The sequence below is a fragment of the Grus americana genome, chromosome 5, assembly GCF_028858705.1.
Source record: "Grus americana isolate bGruAme1 chromosome 5, bGruAme1.mat, whole genome shotgun sequence".
In the NCBI taxonomy this organism is placed as follows: Eukaryota; Metazoa; Chordata; class Aves; order Gruiformes; family Gruidae; genus Grus; species Grus americana.
In genome coordinates, this window is record NC_072856.1 from 53,914,166 (window position 1) to 53,932,189 (window position 18,024).

Genomic DNA, 18,024 nt, shown 5'->3' on the forward strand with positions numbered 1-18,024 from the left:
TGCCAGCATTAGTCACCCATGATCAACTGTTTTGAAGATTTAAGGGTCTGTTTTGTTCTTTCCCTCCAGCACATATGCTTCAGCCAGCTCTTCACATCTGAGTTAAAGAGGCACTGCACCATTTCTGTCTGCAAGGGGAGCTGAACCTCACCGCAGGGGTGCCACACTGAGGCTCCGCATCCAAATGCTACGGCGTCCCAGACCTCAGTACACTCCCTGTACCCCAGATTTATTTTGGGAGGAAAAGCAGGAAGCATCAAATTTGTATCAGAGTTTAATTTTATAGCTTGAACCTGTCTGTCTTGCTCATCCTCCAAAGTGAGTTGGTTTAGTAATATGGTGCCTCCACCTCTGCAGTCTTTCCTGTCTGTCTAGAGGGAGAAGGCAGCTCAAGTGAAGGCAGCGAAGGCCAGACAAGCCAAAGCACATCCCACGTCCATCACAGGGCTGAGCTTCATGTACAGTTTTGAAATAGTGCCGAGTTTCCCCTCATCCCTGACACTTGCTTCTGTGATTTCTATTTGTTAGAAAGTATATGGAGGAGGAGGCAGGGCATCTGTAGTATGAGTGTGCCAAGAGTTTATTGACTTGCATTTATTTAATAAATCCTCCCACAGTTCACAAACTCTTCCCTTCTCAGCATCTCAATTCCGAGGGGGAAGGAGTTAAATGACTGCTTGTGATTTTCCTACAGCTGATGAGATGACCCTTATGAATTTCAGGTCAGTATTGACAAGGTGTCATTTAAAATAAACAAACACCAAGCAACAAGAGTTGACGGTTGAGCCTTGGGACCATATTCTTGGCTTTTTGATGGTAGGGAGCCTTCATGCTCTGGCAAAAAGTTGAAGCATGGAATTCCTGCAGAATTACGTATTAAATCTGCAGGAATACAAAGAGAGGTCACCGTGAAGGGTGTTATTTTACTGAATACCAAAGGAATTAAGAATGATTGGCCAATTGGGCTAAAGCTTTGTCATTTAGATAAATATTTATAAGAGAAGATCTTTTTCTTTTTTCTTTCTTTTGCACTTAGTTTGCAGCAGTTGTGCACAAAAATTTGTGCTCAGTCTTTTAGAAGTGAAGGAACTCGGAGTTTGGGCTGAATTCTGGTCTCATTTATGCTGGTGGTTGTTGGGAATAATAGATATGAAATCTGATTGAGGCCCTTTCTTTTATAACATGGGGATGGACTCAGGTTGCAGAGTTTCCATGTAAATGTCTCTTCAGGTCGGGGTGTGGAACTGTAGAGGGGAGGAAAACATTCAGAGAGCTGGTCCAGACTCTATATACAAATTGGATTCAGACCAACTTACTGTACTTTCAGATTAACTTTTTTGAAAGTGAGCAACTGGAGCTGGGCTCTGTCTCTGGCACACTTCTCATAAAAAATGTGTTCGTTTACAAGAAAATGTCTTTGTAACTCAAACCCCAACGAAAATTTTCAATCATGCCTGCATTAGTCTATGCAGGGTATTCATGTACATGCTGTAAGCGTATAAATCCATTACATAAATTCACGCTGGGCTGCCCTCTACAGTACAGAGCTTGCACAAAGAAGCAGGCCTACCTACTCCAACTACAGAAAATGAATATCCTCGGGTCTATCAAACTGATTTGAGAAGCTTAATTAGCAGACCTAAATGCCAGCATAAAAGATGCTTTGGGAAGGTGTAGTGCTGTCAAAAGTTTTCGTTCCTCAGACTTTGTGAAATATGTAAGAATCTGCTCTAGCCATTGTTTGTAAAGATAACTTTACTATCCAGAAACAGTCTTTGCAGTTGGATATACTCTCTCCTCTGACTATTGCTGATAGAAACTATTGCCTGTTTTGATAGAAACTGTGATAGTCAGAAGCATCCACTACAGTCACCAAAAGGGTCTGTCACTGCAAGACATGACTGTGGTTTGCAAAAACAGCTGTGGGCCACTGGCCCTTCCAGCAGCAAGGGGTTAAAGGCAGGAGCTAAAACTTGCCCTAGGATCAAAAATAAATGCGGAGGAGTTCGGGCTCAGAAGCATGCTGCAATGTCCCATGTCTTGAAAGAGCTAGGTAAACACGATTTACATGACAGTGCATCAATCCCATCCCTAACAGCATCTTCTAAACTGATATCCTTTATCACAGGCTTAGTAGAGTTTCTCCCCCTCCTATAAACACCTCTACTTCAAAGGACTGGTAAATCTACCCAATTCCTGATTTATTTTTTTCCATTAGTTACTTTTCTCACTGTTTAAAGAATGTGCTCAGCTCTATCCCAAACACATTTCATTTCAGAAACAAAGCACTGGATCTTTTTATGCATTTGTCTGTTACATTTAAGAGTCATTTAATCACTCACTAATAAAGTATATTTTCCAGACCGTGAGTAATTCTTGTACTTCTTTTCTGAAGCCTTTCCAATTTCCTGAAAGGTTTCTGAAAGGGAGGATACCAGAACCGGACACCATATTCTAGCAACAATCTCACTAATGCCCTAGAGATTCACTTAACCACTTCCCGCTGTCAGCATCCGAGTTATTGTTAATAAAACCTGAACACACCAGAGATGAATGCAGCATGTTCTGCTTGTGCAGAAGAATCACATTGGGCTCATGTAGGAAAATGATTGCAAACTGTGCTGCAACAGCTATTGAGGACTAACGCCCCCCCGCCCCCTCTCCCAATGCTTTTTTATTCTATTGTAAGCATACTTAGTGGAGCTCAGTTTAATCTACTTCCAAGATACATGAGGTTATTTAGCTGTAATAGGTGATATCTTGGCAAGGCTAAAGGAATCTTGCACCCCACATTCCTGCTCACCCCAACCCATCCCATCCCAACGCACAAACTCTTCAGTTTATAGTTTCCAACCTGAGCTCTGCAAGTGGAAAGCCCAGTTCTCAATTGGCAGCTCACTTGCTCGCAATGCTCAGAATCAGTTCTGGGGCATTACATTCCCCTTTTCATAAGGACTTTGGATTCTTGTCTAAAAGATGAAACTATGAAATGAACTAAAACTTACTCGCAAATCCCTTTTTTGGCTGCTATGTGAAGAGGTAACAGGCCATCCTTATTGGCTTTGTTAGCATCTGCTCCTTGGGACAAAAGAAACTCCACAATAGGTATGTGTCCATTTTTACAGGCTTCATAAAGTGCAGAGGCATTGTCACTGGCTTGAGTATTTATATCAGCACCTAGGAAGGAAGAAAATCTTTGTAGCACCCAAAGGTTACAATCAGATGGGAGGAAGGTGCTTTGAATGAACACACACGTCTGCATGACACTGGAGCTGCAAAATGAGCTGGACGGAGATGTGAATGAGATCATATCAGAGGTGATACAGTCATCAGTTATATACAGTAATATCATAGATGTCCACTGGCTTTTAACATGATGTGAATTTTACGAGGGAGAGTTTAATGTGGGTGGCAACCATTAGCTCCCAATCATGAATCCAGGCTCCATTCAGCTGTAGCTCAAAGACAAGAAACTTTAAAATGTGCTGTTCTTTATATAGCATGGCCTTTTCTTTAGACACTGTAATTCCATTAGTATTTATGTGTTTAGTTTTGTGCTATTCCTGAGCAGGAGTTTGGACTAGGTTATCTCAATAGGTGCTCTCCAAAATTCTATGGCTATGTATTTATGATATATATTCCTTGCACCTTGAGTACTGTGTTCAGTTTTGGGCCCCTTGCTACAAGAACAACATTGAGGTACTGGAACATGTCCAAAGAAGGGCAACAAAGCTATTGAAGGTTCTAGAGCACAAGTCTTATGAGGAGCGGCTGAGGGAACTGGGGCTGTTTAGTCTGGAGAAAGGGAGGCTGAGGGAGACGTTATTGCTCTTTACAGCTACCTGAAAGGAGGTTGTAGTCAGGTGAGTGTTGGTCTATTCTCCAAAGTAACAGGGGATAGGATGAGGCCTCAACTTGCACCAGGGAGGTTTAGATCAGATATTGTGAAAAATTTCTTCACTGAAAGGGTTGTCTAGCATTGGAACAGGCTGCCCAGGGAAGTGGCTGAGTCACCGTCCCTGGAGATATTTAAAATACATGCAGATGTGACTCTTAGGAACATGGCTCAGTGGTGGACTTGGCAGTGTTAGGTTTATGGTTGGACTCAATGATCTTAAGGGTCTTTTCCAACCTATATGATTCTATGATTCTATTTATATTTATACATATTATTTATACTATATATATTCACACTGTAAGTACATTTATACTATATTTTAATTTTAATACATATTCAGGCTAAAATAGGACACTATAACATGACATCTACAAGGTACCAAGCAATAATTCTAATCAGCTTTTATTTGGGCATGCCTCAGTCAACGAATATTTCATTTCAAAACTCAACACCTGAGGCCATATCTTTTCATTTCACGAGGGTTCAAGTTAGGCTCCAAATGGTAAGTTTTACCAAAAAAGGATAAATATTATTAATGAGCTACTAGATTATTTGGGGCATTTTTTCTTGAGCTCTCGTGTATGCTTGGCTTAATAAACAACACGCAAGAATAAACCAAGACCTAATACTTTTTGGCCACAATCAATTCGGAGCCTAGATTTTTCTGTGCTAGATACTTAAGGCCTGAAAGGCTGGGTTTTGACTGTAGTATACCATACCACGGTGTCCTCAGGAAGGCTGCTCTATGTGTATTCTAAATGGGAATGACAGGTCAGTGGAGTTTTGCTTCTAAACTCCAATAAAGAAGCCAATCAATCTCCTGTTTGATCATGAAAACTCCCTGGCAAAGAGAACATTTCCCTGTGCTCTCACCCCAAACCGAAACATCTGTGTTGTGTTTGGCCCTTTGAAGATGTTGTAGCTGGAAACATCAGGAGAATTGCAGTGACAAAACATAACACAGGACTATGTTCCTAATGAAAAAGAAATGAAAAAGAAACCCTTTTTATGATGAACATTGCTCATTGTAAACAATGCAGTGATATCATTCCTGGGATTCTCAGAGGAGCTTTTTCTGGGCTTGAAATAAGTGGACTGTTTTATTGGATTTTCTCCTGTGTATTTTTCTCAAAATTGAACTTTAAGGAAATCCTGATATCTAAGTTGAAACACAAATCGCATTCTGGCTTAGTTTCTAAAATTGTAGGCAGTATGATGGACTACATACAAAACTGACTTGACAATGCTAGGTGGACAGCAGAACATTCCCGAACTCTCATATCTTTCTTAGCCATACTAACTGCTTCAGAAGTTTTTCTTATCTTCATTACCATTTACCTCTTGTTTCAGAAGTGCAGGACCCAATTATTACCTACATTGAAGATACTAGCCCACACTGAGAATAAAATATGCCTCAGAACAGTAATAAAGTATGTTGTGCTTGTTGTAAAGCTGTTTTACATGAGTGGAGCAGTGAAAGACAGGTTTAGTGTAAACTAGAATAAAATTCACTCTGTTTATATGTTTGAACATACACGCATGGAGAGAGTGAGTCTGCTTCTCCTTGGTGTAAATCTGTTAACTATACAATAGTACTTTAATCTATTTTCAGCAGGATTCAGTAGTGGAGGAGAGCTAACCTTGCCTATCACTGCACATATTCATGAGCAGATGGGGTTGGCTAATGTTCAACTTCTGCCATCTATTACCACCTACAGTTGTCTTTTATGACTGATTGGATTTTAGGCTACATGTGTGCAGCAATATGGGTTTTGAAAGCTGTCAGGCAATGCAATCAGAGAGCACCATATTACTTCCCAAAGTAGGTGACCATGAATGAATGCTGAAGAAGTGCATTTGTCTAGACCATGCTCTCTGAAAGACCCTACACAGTTCAGCCATCTGGAACAACAGTGTTTCAGCACCTCTGAAGGCGAGGTCTTGTCTCCAGAGACAGAAAAACTGAGCCACTTTGAAATATTAAGAATGAAATGAGTAAAGGCATGTCATGGCACAACTGTACTTACCACATTTTGCCAGGTATCTCAAAGCTTCCAACTGCCCACTCTCAGCTGCCACAAATAAAGAAGTGATCCCATAGGCGTTTGCAGACTCAATCTTGGCACCCCCTTTCACGAGGATATCAATAATCTCCAGGTCGTTTCGGGAGACAGCCTCATGGAGAGCTGTCCATCCTCGATTGCAACGATGGTTGGTATCAGCGTTGTACTGTACCAGGAGTCTTGCGGCCTCTGCATTCTTGCGCTCACAGGCTGTTTTGGAGAAAAAGGGAAGTGATTCGGACAAGCTTTTGAAAAGATTCTGGGTGTTGTGTTACCCGTTTCATGTTGCATAAGGCAATATAATACAACTAGGCCAGGGCGAATAAGACCAAAGAGCCATCTAGGTCAAGATGAGGGCCAAGAGTGCTGCCAAATGACATTGTCTGGGGCTTGCAAAGGATGTGGCAGTGAAGCCAGTCTTCAACCAGGACCTGGGGGAGGCTAACCATCATGTCCAGGACCGAGGGGAATCCAGCCCAGCACATTTGTACCACCTGGACACCACAGTGACACAGGGAGGTGACAAGGTGTGGGAGATCATTTATAAAGAGCAAACAATGTTACAGAAATCACATGACCTGAACACTTTCTTTCCAAATTCTGAGCAAACTGACTGTATCTTACTGCAGATAAAGCTCCATATAGACAAGAATATTGAAAAAAAGCCCAAACCAACAGTGGCCCGAAAAGGATCCTTAAAAAACAATAATGGTGTGAGTCAGTAGCATTCCCTCAGCCTGCAACAATTTATAGTTCAGGATCATCCTGAGCTAAAGGTATTTTCTTGATAATTAATAGTATTTTATTGATTTTTATTCTACCAATTTGTTCCATTGCTTTTTGAATCCCAAATCATGAGGCTTCCTACACACCTTTACTGTAGGACCCCAAAGCAAAGGTGCCTAGAATAAGCAGCCACATTTACAAACCCCAATTAGCATTTGTTTTACAATGTGCACATAGAGAGGCCAGCACATTCCATAGCAATTGTGGGGGGTTTTTTTGAAATAATAGTGTCTTTTTCTCACAGAGGTCCTGCCTTTTGTTTTCGTTTCTTCCCCTGGGACATTGCCGTGGCTTCCTTTCCCATACATAGGTGTCACATACATGTACTGAAAGCAACTATCTGATTAGACACTGCTGTAATTACCTATGCATAGCTCTGCAGAGTTTAATTTGCTTCCATACTAGGGATGAGTAATTTGTTATGGTAATTTTTTCACTCTTTTCTTGCTGGAGGATAGACCAGAAGATTTTTACACATCTAGCACATTCTTAATAACAGTTTCTCTCTGCCTAAAGGGTGCTTTCATTTTATTGTTATTATAATTGTTATTATTCTTATGAGTACTACTACTACTACTACTGCCACGACTGCGTGTTTATGCACAGTTGAACAGCTTTCCTTTAGCTAAATATAAGCCAGAATTTTAAAACTAAAGTATTTTAAACTGAGCATCTCTAATGCCAGGCATTCAAAGTTGGAGGGAAGATTACTGCTGAAACCAGTAATATGTGCTTTTTAATGTTTTAAAGCACTGAAAATAGTCATGGCAGGAGGAGTCAATAAAAGGGGGAGGGACACAAAGGTGTGAGAGATCATTTCCTTCTCTGAATCTTTTTGATATCATGAATGTAATGCTAAAGAAAGTGTTCTCTCTGACCAGTAGCAACGTTGTATGTCCATGTTAAATACTTTATCTACCTCACTGAATTGTTTATAACTTTATGCATCTCCCATAGTACACAGCCTGGCCCGGCCCACAGTATATGAATCACTGGCATGTCTACAGTTACTATACCCTCACATCTTTCTTAGTTCCCACTCTTTAGAAAAGCATACATATTCCTGTATTATCCAGCTTTCCCTAAGTTTGGGACATTGAGCAGACATCCTGTGCTGAGAAGACCCCACTAAACATCACAACCCCCACCCTCAGCTCCGTATTGCAGCCTGCACCCCACAGGGCAGCCACTTAATCCTGTCTCTGATGTGGATGAGAAGAAAGGCCATGGCGTGGCAGATCAGACATGGGAGATGCAGGACTACTGGAGGGAGGTGGAAAATGGGAGCTAATTGCTGTGTTTCGGCCCTGCATCACAAACAATCCTGCAGCTCTGCCTCAGTGGTGCCAGAATTGCTCAGCATCCCTGGAAAAGCAGCCGCTCACCTTTGTAGAGCGGCGTTTCTCTGGCCTTGTTGGAGATGTCGGGCTCGGCCCCAGCCTGCAGCAGGGTGAGCAGGCAGTCCAGGTTGCCCCGGCTGGTGGCCAGGTAGAGAGCTGTCTCCTCGTTGAGGGTGCGCTGGTCGATTGTGCCAGGGTATGCTGTGAAGAAACGGCGAGCCCAGAGTCATTAGAGCATGCAATGCATAAGTATCTGCAGCACCATCACCTTTCAAAATCATTGGAGTTTTAGGTGAGTTTTTGTTGCTTATTCTTTCTCTTCTTTTTCCTTGTCCATGAACAAAGTTAAGTATATACTATAAAGTTAGTATAACTCAGATTAAAGTACCTAAACCAGTCACTGGCTCAGATTAAAATGTTCAGCTATGGCCACTAGTGATGCAGAAAGCTGCTGAGGTATGCTCTTCCACAGCAGTTTGAAAACAAACTGCAGTAGTTAACCACCTTCAGTCACCAGCAAAGAGGTACTGGGCTGGATCTCCGGCTAGTGGGAGGTGGGGTAATTGTCAGCTGTGGCAGCCAAGCAGCTCACAACAGCCACAAGTTCAGCTACAAGGCTTTACTGTGAGAAATCCAGGGCTTGGCAAGATGTATCCAGATATCATTTTCTCCTGAAGTCCTAACTTTTAGAGGCTTCAGTCTGGAAACCTATTCTCAAAGAGAAGGTGAAATTAACATACACTCAGAGAGCTTGGATGGGGCTTTGAGCAACCTGGTCTAGTGGAGGGTGTCCCTGCCCGTGGCAGGGGGGTTGGAACTAGATGATCTTTAAGGTCCCTTCCAACCCAAACCATTCTATGATTTTACGAGGTGGAAAAAAAAGCTTCACACACAATCCCAGGCAAGGACTAGGCTGCTTCTAATTCTGCTTTTTAGTTTATTCATATTCTTCTTCTCCCTTTTGTAATGAATTAGTTTTAACTTCACTGACCTTTTTGCAACAGGCTCAGGCAACCCACTTGGCCATAGTACGCAGCTTCATGGAGGGGTATCCAGCCGTCCTTATTAGGTTCAGAAAGGTTTTTTCCTGATTTCATCATGTTACATACTGCTTTTTCATCTCCATCCTTGATTGCTGCCACTACAGGGTCAAGTTCTCTTTAAAACAAGATTAAAATCTGATTACTGCTTCCTTCGTTACTGAGAAGCCTTTTTTGGCAACATCACTGTATCATTTGGCCAAAATAGTGAACCCCTAAAGCCTATATAATAATTATTTGTGTCCCTAAGTTGTCTTGCTACAGGGCCTGTGGAGGTAAAATTTGACTGCTCTAATTTGGCCATTGACAACAGAAGAATCACTGGCTGGAGGTGCTGATTTCTTTCCTCGGAGTGTAAGGAAGGTGTAGGTGTGATTAATCTCCGACATAAACACTTATATTTTAGATATCTGGAGTTGGGGGAGACTAGTTCTACCCATGCTCTGTATGCTGCCATGAGTATCCATGGTTGTGATAATTACATCACCCTGCCATGTGGCAAGGTGTTTCTATAAGAGATCTCTTAAACAAGATCAGCTTTGAAGACAACTGCCCCTGTTCATCCCTGAAGAAAATTTTAACTTTGATTTGCAGGTGGCTTATACCTAAAGCAGAAATTCTCCATAAATTGTGTTCTTGTATTTTAAAGATACTTCCTATTTCTGTTACACAAGGCTGTTTTCAGAAGTTAGCTGGACCAGTTATGAAGAAGGGAGAGTTCTGGTTAGAACATGTGAACGTTACAGCATTGGTCTTGGCTCTCCTTTCTTCAGCCAGGGAGCATAAAAAAAAAAAAAAAAAAAAAGAAATCCATCCGCCTAAATGAAATTCTGAACTGCCCTTTGTGACCGTGCCCCAGAGATCCCCAGCTGTTATTTCAGCATTGAGTACTCAAATTTTCAGAAATGATAACCACTTCAGACTTTATAGGCCTTCAGAAATGTGTCTTCGGTGCTGCAATGAGACATGTTAGGTGCTTGACACTTCTGAAAATCTGGTCTTTAGAAGCCTGCTTGGCAGTAGACCCATTAGCTCTGTTGACAAGTGCACTCTTGCGAACCTCTTAGCCAAGTTAGTAGTTCCTCAAGTAACTGCATCAGTGAGGGGCCTCTGGAACCCCAGCTGGCACCTGGTGCCAAGCTGTGAAGTGGTTTGTGTGACGATCCGTTTGAACCCAGCAAACCACTGTCAGGCTCCACAGGGTCAAGTAACTTCTAGGCACAGGGAGTAAAAGGAATGAAAAAATATTTGGAAGGGATGGAATATTTTAAAGCCTCTTCATTGAAATGTGTAAAACCACTGAAAAGTGTTAAAGTAATATTTCAGTTTTTACCAGCAACACCAAAACTAACGTGAAAGTAATTTCTTTTGATGCTACCTAATTTTGAAGCTTTCAAGAAGAGAATCACTGTGAAAATCTACAAAAAGCATGAAGTGTGCTCCATGCCACCCAGAAGTGAGACACAATGAGCAGCCTACAAGCAAGGTTTGCTCTGACAAGCCTTCCCTTTGCCAAGCTTGCATTCTGCACAGTTGGAGCATCAACCCATTTCCCCAAGCTCTGTAAGAGCAATTGCAGAGCAAGGCTGACCTAGGCACACCAGTCCTTCTGCAGACCAACAGCAAGAGCCGCTGCGGGACTCCCTGCTCTGCTGGAGTCACAGCACTGCCTGAGAGTCACTGTACCACTGATCAGCCCTGCCTGCAGCAGGACCTGTCTCCCTCTTTCCACCCCGGCTGAGAGTGCCGACCGCGCAGCAGAGGCAGGGAGCTGGTACCCTGCAGCTGATGCAGGCAGGATCCTTGCCCATGGTGGGCAGCGGCTCGATGCATGGCACTGTGGTGCGCCTTCCAGCGCTAGCACCTGGTCCTGCTCCTGCTGAGCTGTGCTGGGAGAAGGCAGCCACTGCTTCCTTATTCTGAGGCACCAAATGGCTAAGGTCCAGGACAGCAAACACCGCAAAGGAAGAAGCATTTTTCCAGTTCTAATGGGGACTTGCAAAAAATGAATGTGGGCTATATTTTCAGAGACAGAACAAGAGGATGTTGAAAATGCAGGAGGGTTTGTGGTTTGAACTACTTCTAAAGATAAAATCTTGCAGCCTTGAAGACGGAGAGACTGGGGAGGGAGATGCGTGTCTCAAAGAGACTATTAGCATGGCCAGGGTAGGAATACAGCATGTGATGAAGGTCATGCAGGGCAGTGACAACAGGAACAACAAGAAACTCTGGTTATGACAGAAGGTCTAAAATGCTGCAACAGAGTGAGATCAGAGACAGAAAAGTATGGGCAGTTCAGCACAGGAGTCCTCAAAAAGCAGATCATTGGTACAACCTCTGCATTTAGTGCAGGTTACAGGAGCAGCACTGGATTTCATTGCCTTGTGGGGCTGGACAGACCAACAGCCTGAAAATCACGCAGGCATCATTAATTTCAGCTTGCCCAAAGGTACTCAGTCTGTGCCATAAACACTGATGTTAGCACTGAAAGAAAAGTCACCAAGCTGCTTCTCTGAGGATAGACTCAGGACCTGGAGCAGAAGCAGGTGAACACAACATGTGGTGTGCCAAGGAATGGGAAAAGACACCATTTACCAGGTGAAAAAGTACTTGGTGCCACTTGCTCCTTCTCTATAGCTGGAAGCAGTGATCTCAAGACAGCAGTCACCAAAATAGCAACACTGGAATGGGGGGAGATATGGGACACAAAGCCAGGCATTTTGCCTGAGGAGATAACAGCTAGAGCAGGCAGCTGCGTTCCTGGCCACGGCCCACCCAGGAGGAATCGACTGACCTCCCTCGTCTGCAAGGCTGAGGTCCCAGGCACACTGCTGTATCTCCATACTATTTAGAGCACCCTGGGGATTAAACCCCAAATTGCTAGTTTTGTATAGATAATAGATTTTTATATAGGCATTTGAAATTGAGCATTTTGTTGAAGTCAGTTAAAAATGTTTGGCTGGGAGAGGAAGAGGAGGTGGGGGATCTTTGTCTTTAAAAGCCTCTGGCACAAGGCTGCTGGAGCCATCTGTCCTTCTGTGCAAAGGTTCATGTTACACATGCAGGGCTGCTCACTGCGACCTCGGGATTTGGGCACACGATAGAGTTACCAGCGCTTAGTGAGTTACTGCATGCCAGGTGGGCCATGGCAGGGGTCCGTGCATAGGGCTGACACACAGCAAATGCAAGGTACATCACGTTAGCCGAGACCTCAGTGAAGGCAGAGGGTACGCCAGATCTGTGGTAGGGTTAAAAACGCGTGAAGAATCAGTTACTATTCTGCTTGAGCCCTCAGATGTTGAACGAAGCAAACTTCTGTCAGGCTCCTTGACCTTAAATGATTCCTGAGTAAGATGAGGGGATTTGCTGGACCAGGCTGTAGATGCTTTAGCCAAGCAAATTCCAGATCAGTACAGAAAGTTTAATGAATCTCCATGTGAAATCCTTGTTTTTTGCCTGGCTCATAGTGGGCTGTTATAAAAACCCAACACATTCTGCTGCTTGGATTTTGTCAGATACAGCAAAAAAACAAGGAAGGAGGAAATGGAGGAAGCCTGAAGATCTGATGAAATCTTAACCTTATAGGTGAATCAAAAGAATTACTGCATTTCAAAGACTAGTAGTCAAGATAATAAATACTCCTTGCAGAAGAGATGCATGGTGCAGTCAATTCTGAGCGCAACAGAAGAGGTTCAGTGGAGCACAGAAGGGTTCAGGAAGCTCCTTCTTTTCCTGGCAGCCTGACGAGACACAGGCAGCATGAAGGAACAACATCTCCCCAGGTGAAGCCAACTATCATCCCTTCCTGGCTCTGAGATCAGGGCTATAAAACAGTCATGCCATCATGCTCTCTTATGGTTTCCCAGCCCCAGTTTTGCTCTCACCTGGCAGCAGAAGAGGGCTAGCTTATCAGCTTTATCCCAGCCTTCCTTGTGGACTGAATTCTATTGACCTATGTGATGCAGAAGAAAAGCCTGCCCTCCAGTCATCACACCCAGAGCAGGAGAGAGGCATGCAAGGTGTGCAGAGCACCTAATGAGAGGATGCCAGTGTGACCAAGAGATGCTGGCAGGTGACAAGGGATGAGGGAGGCTCCATGTTTCAGCAGAAAGAGGTTTTTACATATGTCAGGGAGGGCAATGTCAGTGGAGGGATGGGGACAGAGCCTGGATCAGCCAGGGTGCAGGGTGAGGTGGGGGATACTGTAGAGCTGGGTGAGAGACAAAAGGAAGAAGAGTGGTGGAGGGGTAGTCACTGCAACCGTGCATCCAGGGAGGGACTTGTAAGATGGATAAAACAAAGTGGATTTGAACTGGGTAGATAAAAAGGGCAGGGAAGAGTTTTCTGCAGGACACAGAGAAGTGCTGCCTACAACACTTTCTCCTCTTCATCTAATAAAGGCAGGTGACTACATCTACTCTGCCCTGCAGAGCTGTAATAAACCCATCATGGTCCAGACGTTTCCACTACGCACAGGCAGAGCTTGGGCCACTCCTTTGCCTGTCTGCTTTCCTCAATCATGACTGTGTTCCCCTAATCTTATTTACAGTCTCTGCCAACAGCAAAGCATGGCCAGGAGGATCAAAGTCAGTCAAGCTGGTTTCCCCCTTGGGCAGGTAAGATGTGGTACAGCTCCCCAGCAGCCCTCCTCGGTGTGGCAGGACAGTGCAGGTATTGCTGGGAACAGGCACAACATCTTGGGAGCATTTATAAAATATTTACTTTGAAGGACCAGACTTTCTCACCCTGTTTATATACTACAATAAAATGTTTGGTTTTCCCACTGTTCCCCACAGTTGAACCATGAACTTAATTCCAATGCAGTTACTATCAGCACCTGCCTGCCTCATCTACTGTGTTGACATGGGAGCCAGCCTATATAAATAAACCACAGCACAGGCATCCCTTCCCTGCTGTCCTTGTCACCCCAGAGCTACTGAATGACCCAGAGTCCCCAGGACACGTGCACTGGAGGGATAGAGAGGGATGGAGGGGGAGAAGAGAAGAAGGGAGGTTCGAGGTGGGTGACCTGCAAGAGCCTGTGCATGGTTCGTGGCACCTGGGAAGTCGGAAGGAAGAGCGGGAATGCAGCGAGGGTGCGGTGCAGGTATCAGCAAGACCCCTCTAAGCAGTTCATGAACTCCTCCAGATGAACACCACCATTTCCCCCCACCAGACACCATTGCTACCCAGAAGAGCTGGCTCAGGGGGAAAGCGGGTAGTAAGGCTTATTTTGACCGCGGGGGGAAAGCAGGAGAGGGAGGCACTTACATGGGCTGGGATGTGCTGAACAGGCTGCCATCGTACCTTCGCCTGACCCCCCAGGCTCCCCCTGAGCTGGATGGCTGAGCACGGCCTCTCGGCTGGGTCGCTAATCTGGAGTGGCGATGACATGAATGAAATAAAGAGAAATACTCCGAATAGGAGAAACAGGTCATGTTGAGGCAGAAACAGAGACACACATCCACAGAGACGGAGTGAGAAAGCCTGCCGGTCAGGACTTTGAATAAAAGCAGATGGCCACAGCTTGCTCTGTGCTGGATTCAGCTGCTTGCTCGGCTCGAGATTATTTTTGGCCCTCTGAGGAAGCGTCAGGGGATTCAAATGACCATATAAGACAACAGTGAGGTTAACCCTACCACCACTGCACAGGAAGCAGGCACGAGGCGAGGTGACGTTCATCACCTCTGAAGTGCTACGCAAGCAGGTTGGAGGCGGGGGCGGAGGAGGACCCAAGGCACCCGGGTGCTGGCTCCATTTCCAGCCCGGCTCTCCAAGGCAGCAGAAGAGTTCAGCAATGCTACAGATCCGGAGCTACAAGCTGTGAAGTTTTTCCCTCCGGTGGGAGGTCAAAAGCTGCTGGGCTGAGGCAAAGGCAGGGCAGGTTAATGCACAGAACTGCAGATGCTGCCTTTTGCCAAAATAGCAGGTGCCGAAGGACCCCCGAGGTGGACAGGACCAAACGGCCAGGGAAGCCCTTATTCTCCCCTGCATTGGGTCCCCATGGCAGAGCTGACAGTGCAAGTGCATGGTAATGACGCCGAGAAGCCATGACCTTTGATGGGAGCAGGACTGCCTGCTGTACAGCATCCTGATTCCTCAGCTATGAAACGCACTTACTGCTCATCAAATTGTCCCCAGTTTCCCAGCCTTGGAAACCAAACAATCACAGGTGGTAACGAGTGAGGTATCAGAGGATAGTGGAGTTAAGAGAAAGAAGGAGGAACAAAACCTCAGTTACTCCCAGTTTATTAAAAAAATTAGTTTTAAAGGATATTTTTCTATCTTCTTTGGGTTTTGGCTGACTTTGTAACCTCTTCCCCCTTCCCCTTGAGAAATCTGCCTTTTATAAAATGAAAGGAGAACAATGGCTGGTTTGGAAACTGTCAGCAGGTCTCTGCAACCCACAGCCCAGCATCGCAGGGGAGGGGGGTGCCTCCACGCTTTGGTGTCCGGAGCTGCTCTTGGCTCTCTCTTGGCTGAGAGCGACGTGCTTGAGGTCAGACTCTGGTTTGAAATAGCTGCATCCTTTAAAGTCTGCAGTATCTAAAAGGTAGCCAGCTCATACTGTTTTATATGCCTGTTTTTGGCCTGTCTCCTATGTTTTCCCATAACAAATGCTGTGCTCCCTCTCTGGCGAAACCTAAGCCTGGCGTGCAGCGTGCGCCCACGGGAGAAAGGAGCTGCTGGCTTCAGCAGGCTTTCTTTTGTTCAGGAGAGCTTGTACCAGCGCCCCTTTTCTTATTTTATTTGTTGCTTAAAACAGACAACAGCAAGCAAATTCTCATTTCATTGTGAGGGCGTAAATTGTTGACCTCATTGGATTTATAGCAGACTCCTGCTTTCAAACTAATGACAGACTCGCAGAGCAGCCGCTCGGTAAAGCTAATTAGAAAGCATGTGTTTAGACAGGGGAAGCTGTTTTGCTCTTCCCAGGCAGGGTGTTTGTTGGGATGGCGCAGCTCAGGCAGGCGCTCGCTCACCTTTGCCACGGGTAGATGTGGTAGGGCGGGTTGTGGCTGCTGGCATGGCTCGGGGTGGCCGCCTCGCTGGGACCCGCCACCATCGACTTCTGGTGGCTCTGGGCCGCCGACTGACCCGCGGGGTCCTCTTCCAAGCTCTGCTGGATGGCCATCTTTATAAGCTCATCTTCACTCAAGCTACTGTACAGACTGTATTCCTCGCAGCCTATCGTTTGTCTTTGAGTATTTGCTGCCGTTGTAGCCATTTTTTATTTTTTTTTGCTTTCCTGTAAAAGGAAATTGTGATCATCAAAATATGGAAAACAAAAGAAAGAAACTCAACTATCTTGTGCTTTTGTTCAGCTCTGCCTCTTGATTAGACTGACCAGAAAATGCTTCAGAAATCCTTCACCAGGGAGACAACATTATCAGCTAAAATCTGCATGTAAACTTAATGAACTAACTCCTTTCTATCACACAGAAGTAACTGATTTAGCTGGTGTTTTAAAAAGGGAAGGGAGCTGCTGCAAGCAAGGCAGGTTTTTATCTACTTACTCTGGTTACCACAGCTCAAGAGAAAAATAGGTAAAGGAAATCCCCGTAAGATTAAAGAGATACAGCCAGTGGACATGTCTTTTTGTTTTGGTTTGGGGTTTTTTTGTGTGTGTGTTTTATTTCTTGCTCTAATTGCGAAAAACTAAGGGAAGAGTTTTGTCTGTCTGTTTGCTGCTTTTCTGCAAGGGCAGGTTCTCCACCACGAACTGTAAAGAGACTTCACGGAGTAATTTTTTCCACCTTATTTGGAGATCTCTCAAGCAACATGCAAAGCTATTCTTTGAAGTTACTTTCTTTGTTTCACTTAGCTAGGAGAGCAATGGGACACCGCTCAGTTTCACTTCTGATTTTTTGCTTTTCACAGAATGAAGTTCAATGTCACGAGCTTTAAGACTTATGGTCAGACTCTCTTTTAAAAACTGGTGGTTGAGAACTGGAAATGAGAGAAGGGGGAAACATCAGGGCACACAGCAATTAGCGAATGACTGTGAACCATCACTGCAGTGCGAACTCAGAAAAGGCAAAGACAATCCAAAATACTGCGGTATTTCCAGCAGTGATAGGGAAGTACTAATGCCATGAATGGTTCAGTACTCTAGCAGGATCTCATCTGGATGCCAGAGAGCACTCTGGCTACCAGTGTTCAAGAGCCAAGGGCTTATTTCATGGGAGCAGATGAAATAGCTTGCCTCTTTTAAGAAGATGACAGCCAAGGGGTAATAGGTTTGCTTTTTATAAGCACATAAGTAAGCGAGAACTGTGTAAAATAATGGAGAATGGTGGGACAAGGAGCAATGGGTACAAGATGCCTATGGACAGGGCAGGGGAGGACAGGGAGCCAGCAGAAAGGTACTGCGGAGCCATTTCCCCAAGGCACAGAGAGGCAAGGGGCTGGCTGAGTGCACCAGCATGGTTGCCGACAGAGCTGCCTGCTGCCCACCCTGGGGCTGCCAGTCCCTGCCCCAGCGGTGCCACAGCAGGGCCAGTCTCCAGCTCCCCACAGCCCTGCCCTGCCCGGCCATGGGTCCTGCTGAGCTGGGCCCCCTGGCAGAGCCACCCAGCCTCCTGCTGCTCAGGACCTGCCTCCCGCCACACCGGGCACCGCTGGCAGCGAAGCCTTCGGCTCCCTGTCCCCACGCGGCTGCTCCCTCCGTCAGGCTGGGGCTCTGCCCCCAGCTCACCGATTGCCAGGGCAGCCTGGCTTCCCGGGGACTCACACCCACGTCGATGGCAGCGGGGTCCAGCAGGCCACGAGCCTCACGCCAGGAGACTGGCCTGCTCTAGCAGTCCTTGCTGCTGCATGTGTGGCCCAGAGGCAGTCCTGACATGGAGGAAATGGTAGCTCCCCAAATGGCGAGAGCCGTATCTATGCATGTCGAG

General features: G+C 45.3%; 1 protein-coding gene across 2 annotated transcripts in view; it reads right to left on the reverse strand.

Annotated features, from left to right (window-relative positions):
* The window catches only part of ASB2 (ankyrin repeat and SOCS box containing 2), a 39,668-nt gene that overhangs the window by 10,726 nt on the left and 10,918 nt on the right, over positions 1-18,024 (reverse strand). Inside the window, exons 3-8 of one of the 2 annotated variants that reach the window (XM_054828442.1) lie at positions 16,111-16,376; positions 14,399-14,503; positions 9,079-9,245; positions 8,133-8,288; positions 5,926-6,171; positions 3,006-3,177 (exon numbers count right to left, since the gene is read on the reverse strand). In XM_054828442.1, coding sequence (XP_054684417.1) covers positions 3,006-3,177; positions 5,926-6,171; positions 8,133-8,288; positions 9,079-9,245; positions 14,399-14,503; positions 16,111-16,355 — 1,091 coding nt within the window. In that variant the 5' untranslated portion in view covers positions 16,356-16,376. The remainder of the gene's footprint in view (positions 1-3,005; positions 3,178-5,925; positions 6,172-8,132; positions 8,289-9,078; positions 9,246-14,398; positions 14,504-16,110; positions 16,377-18,024) is intronic. The other variant, XM_054828443.1, reaches the window with a different exon arrangement.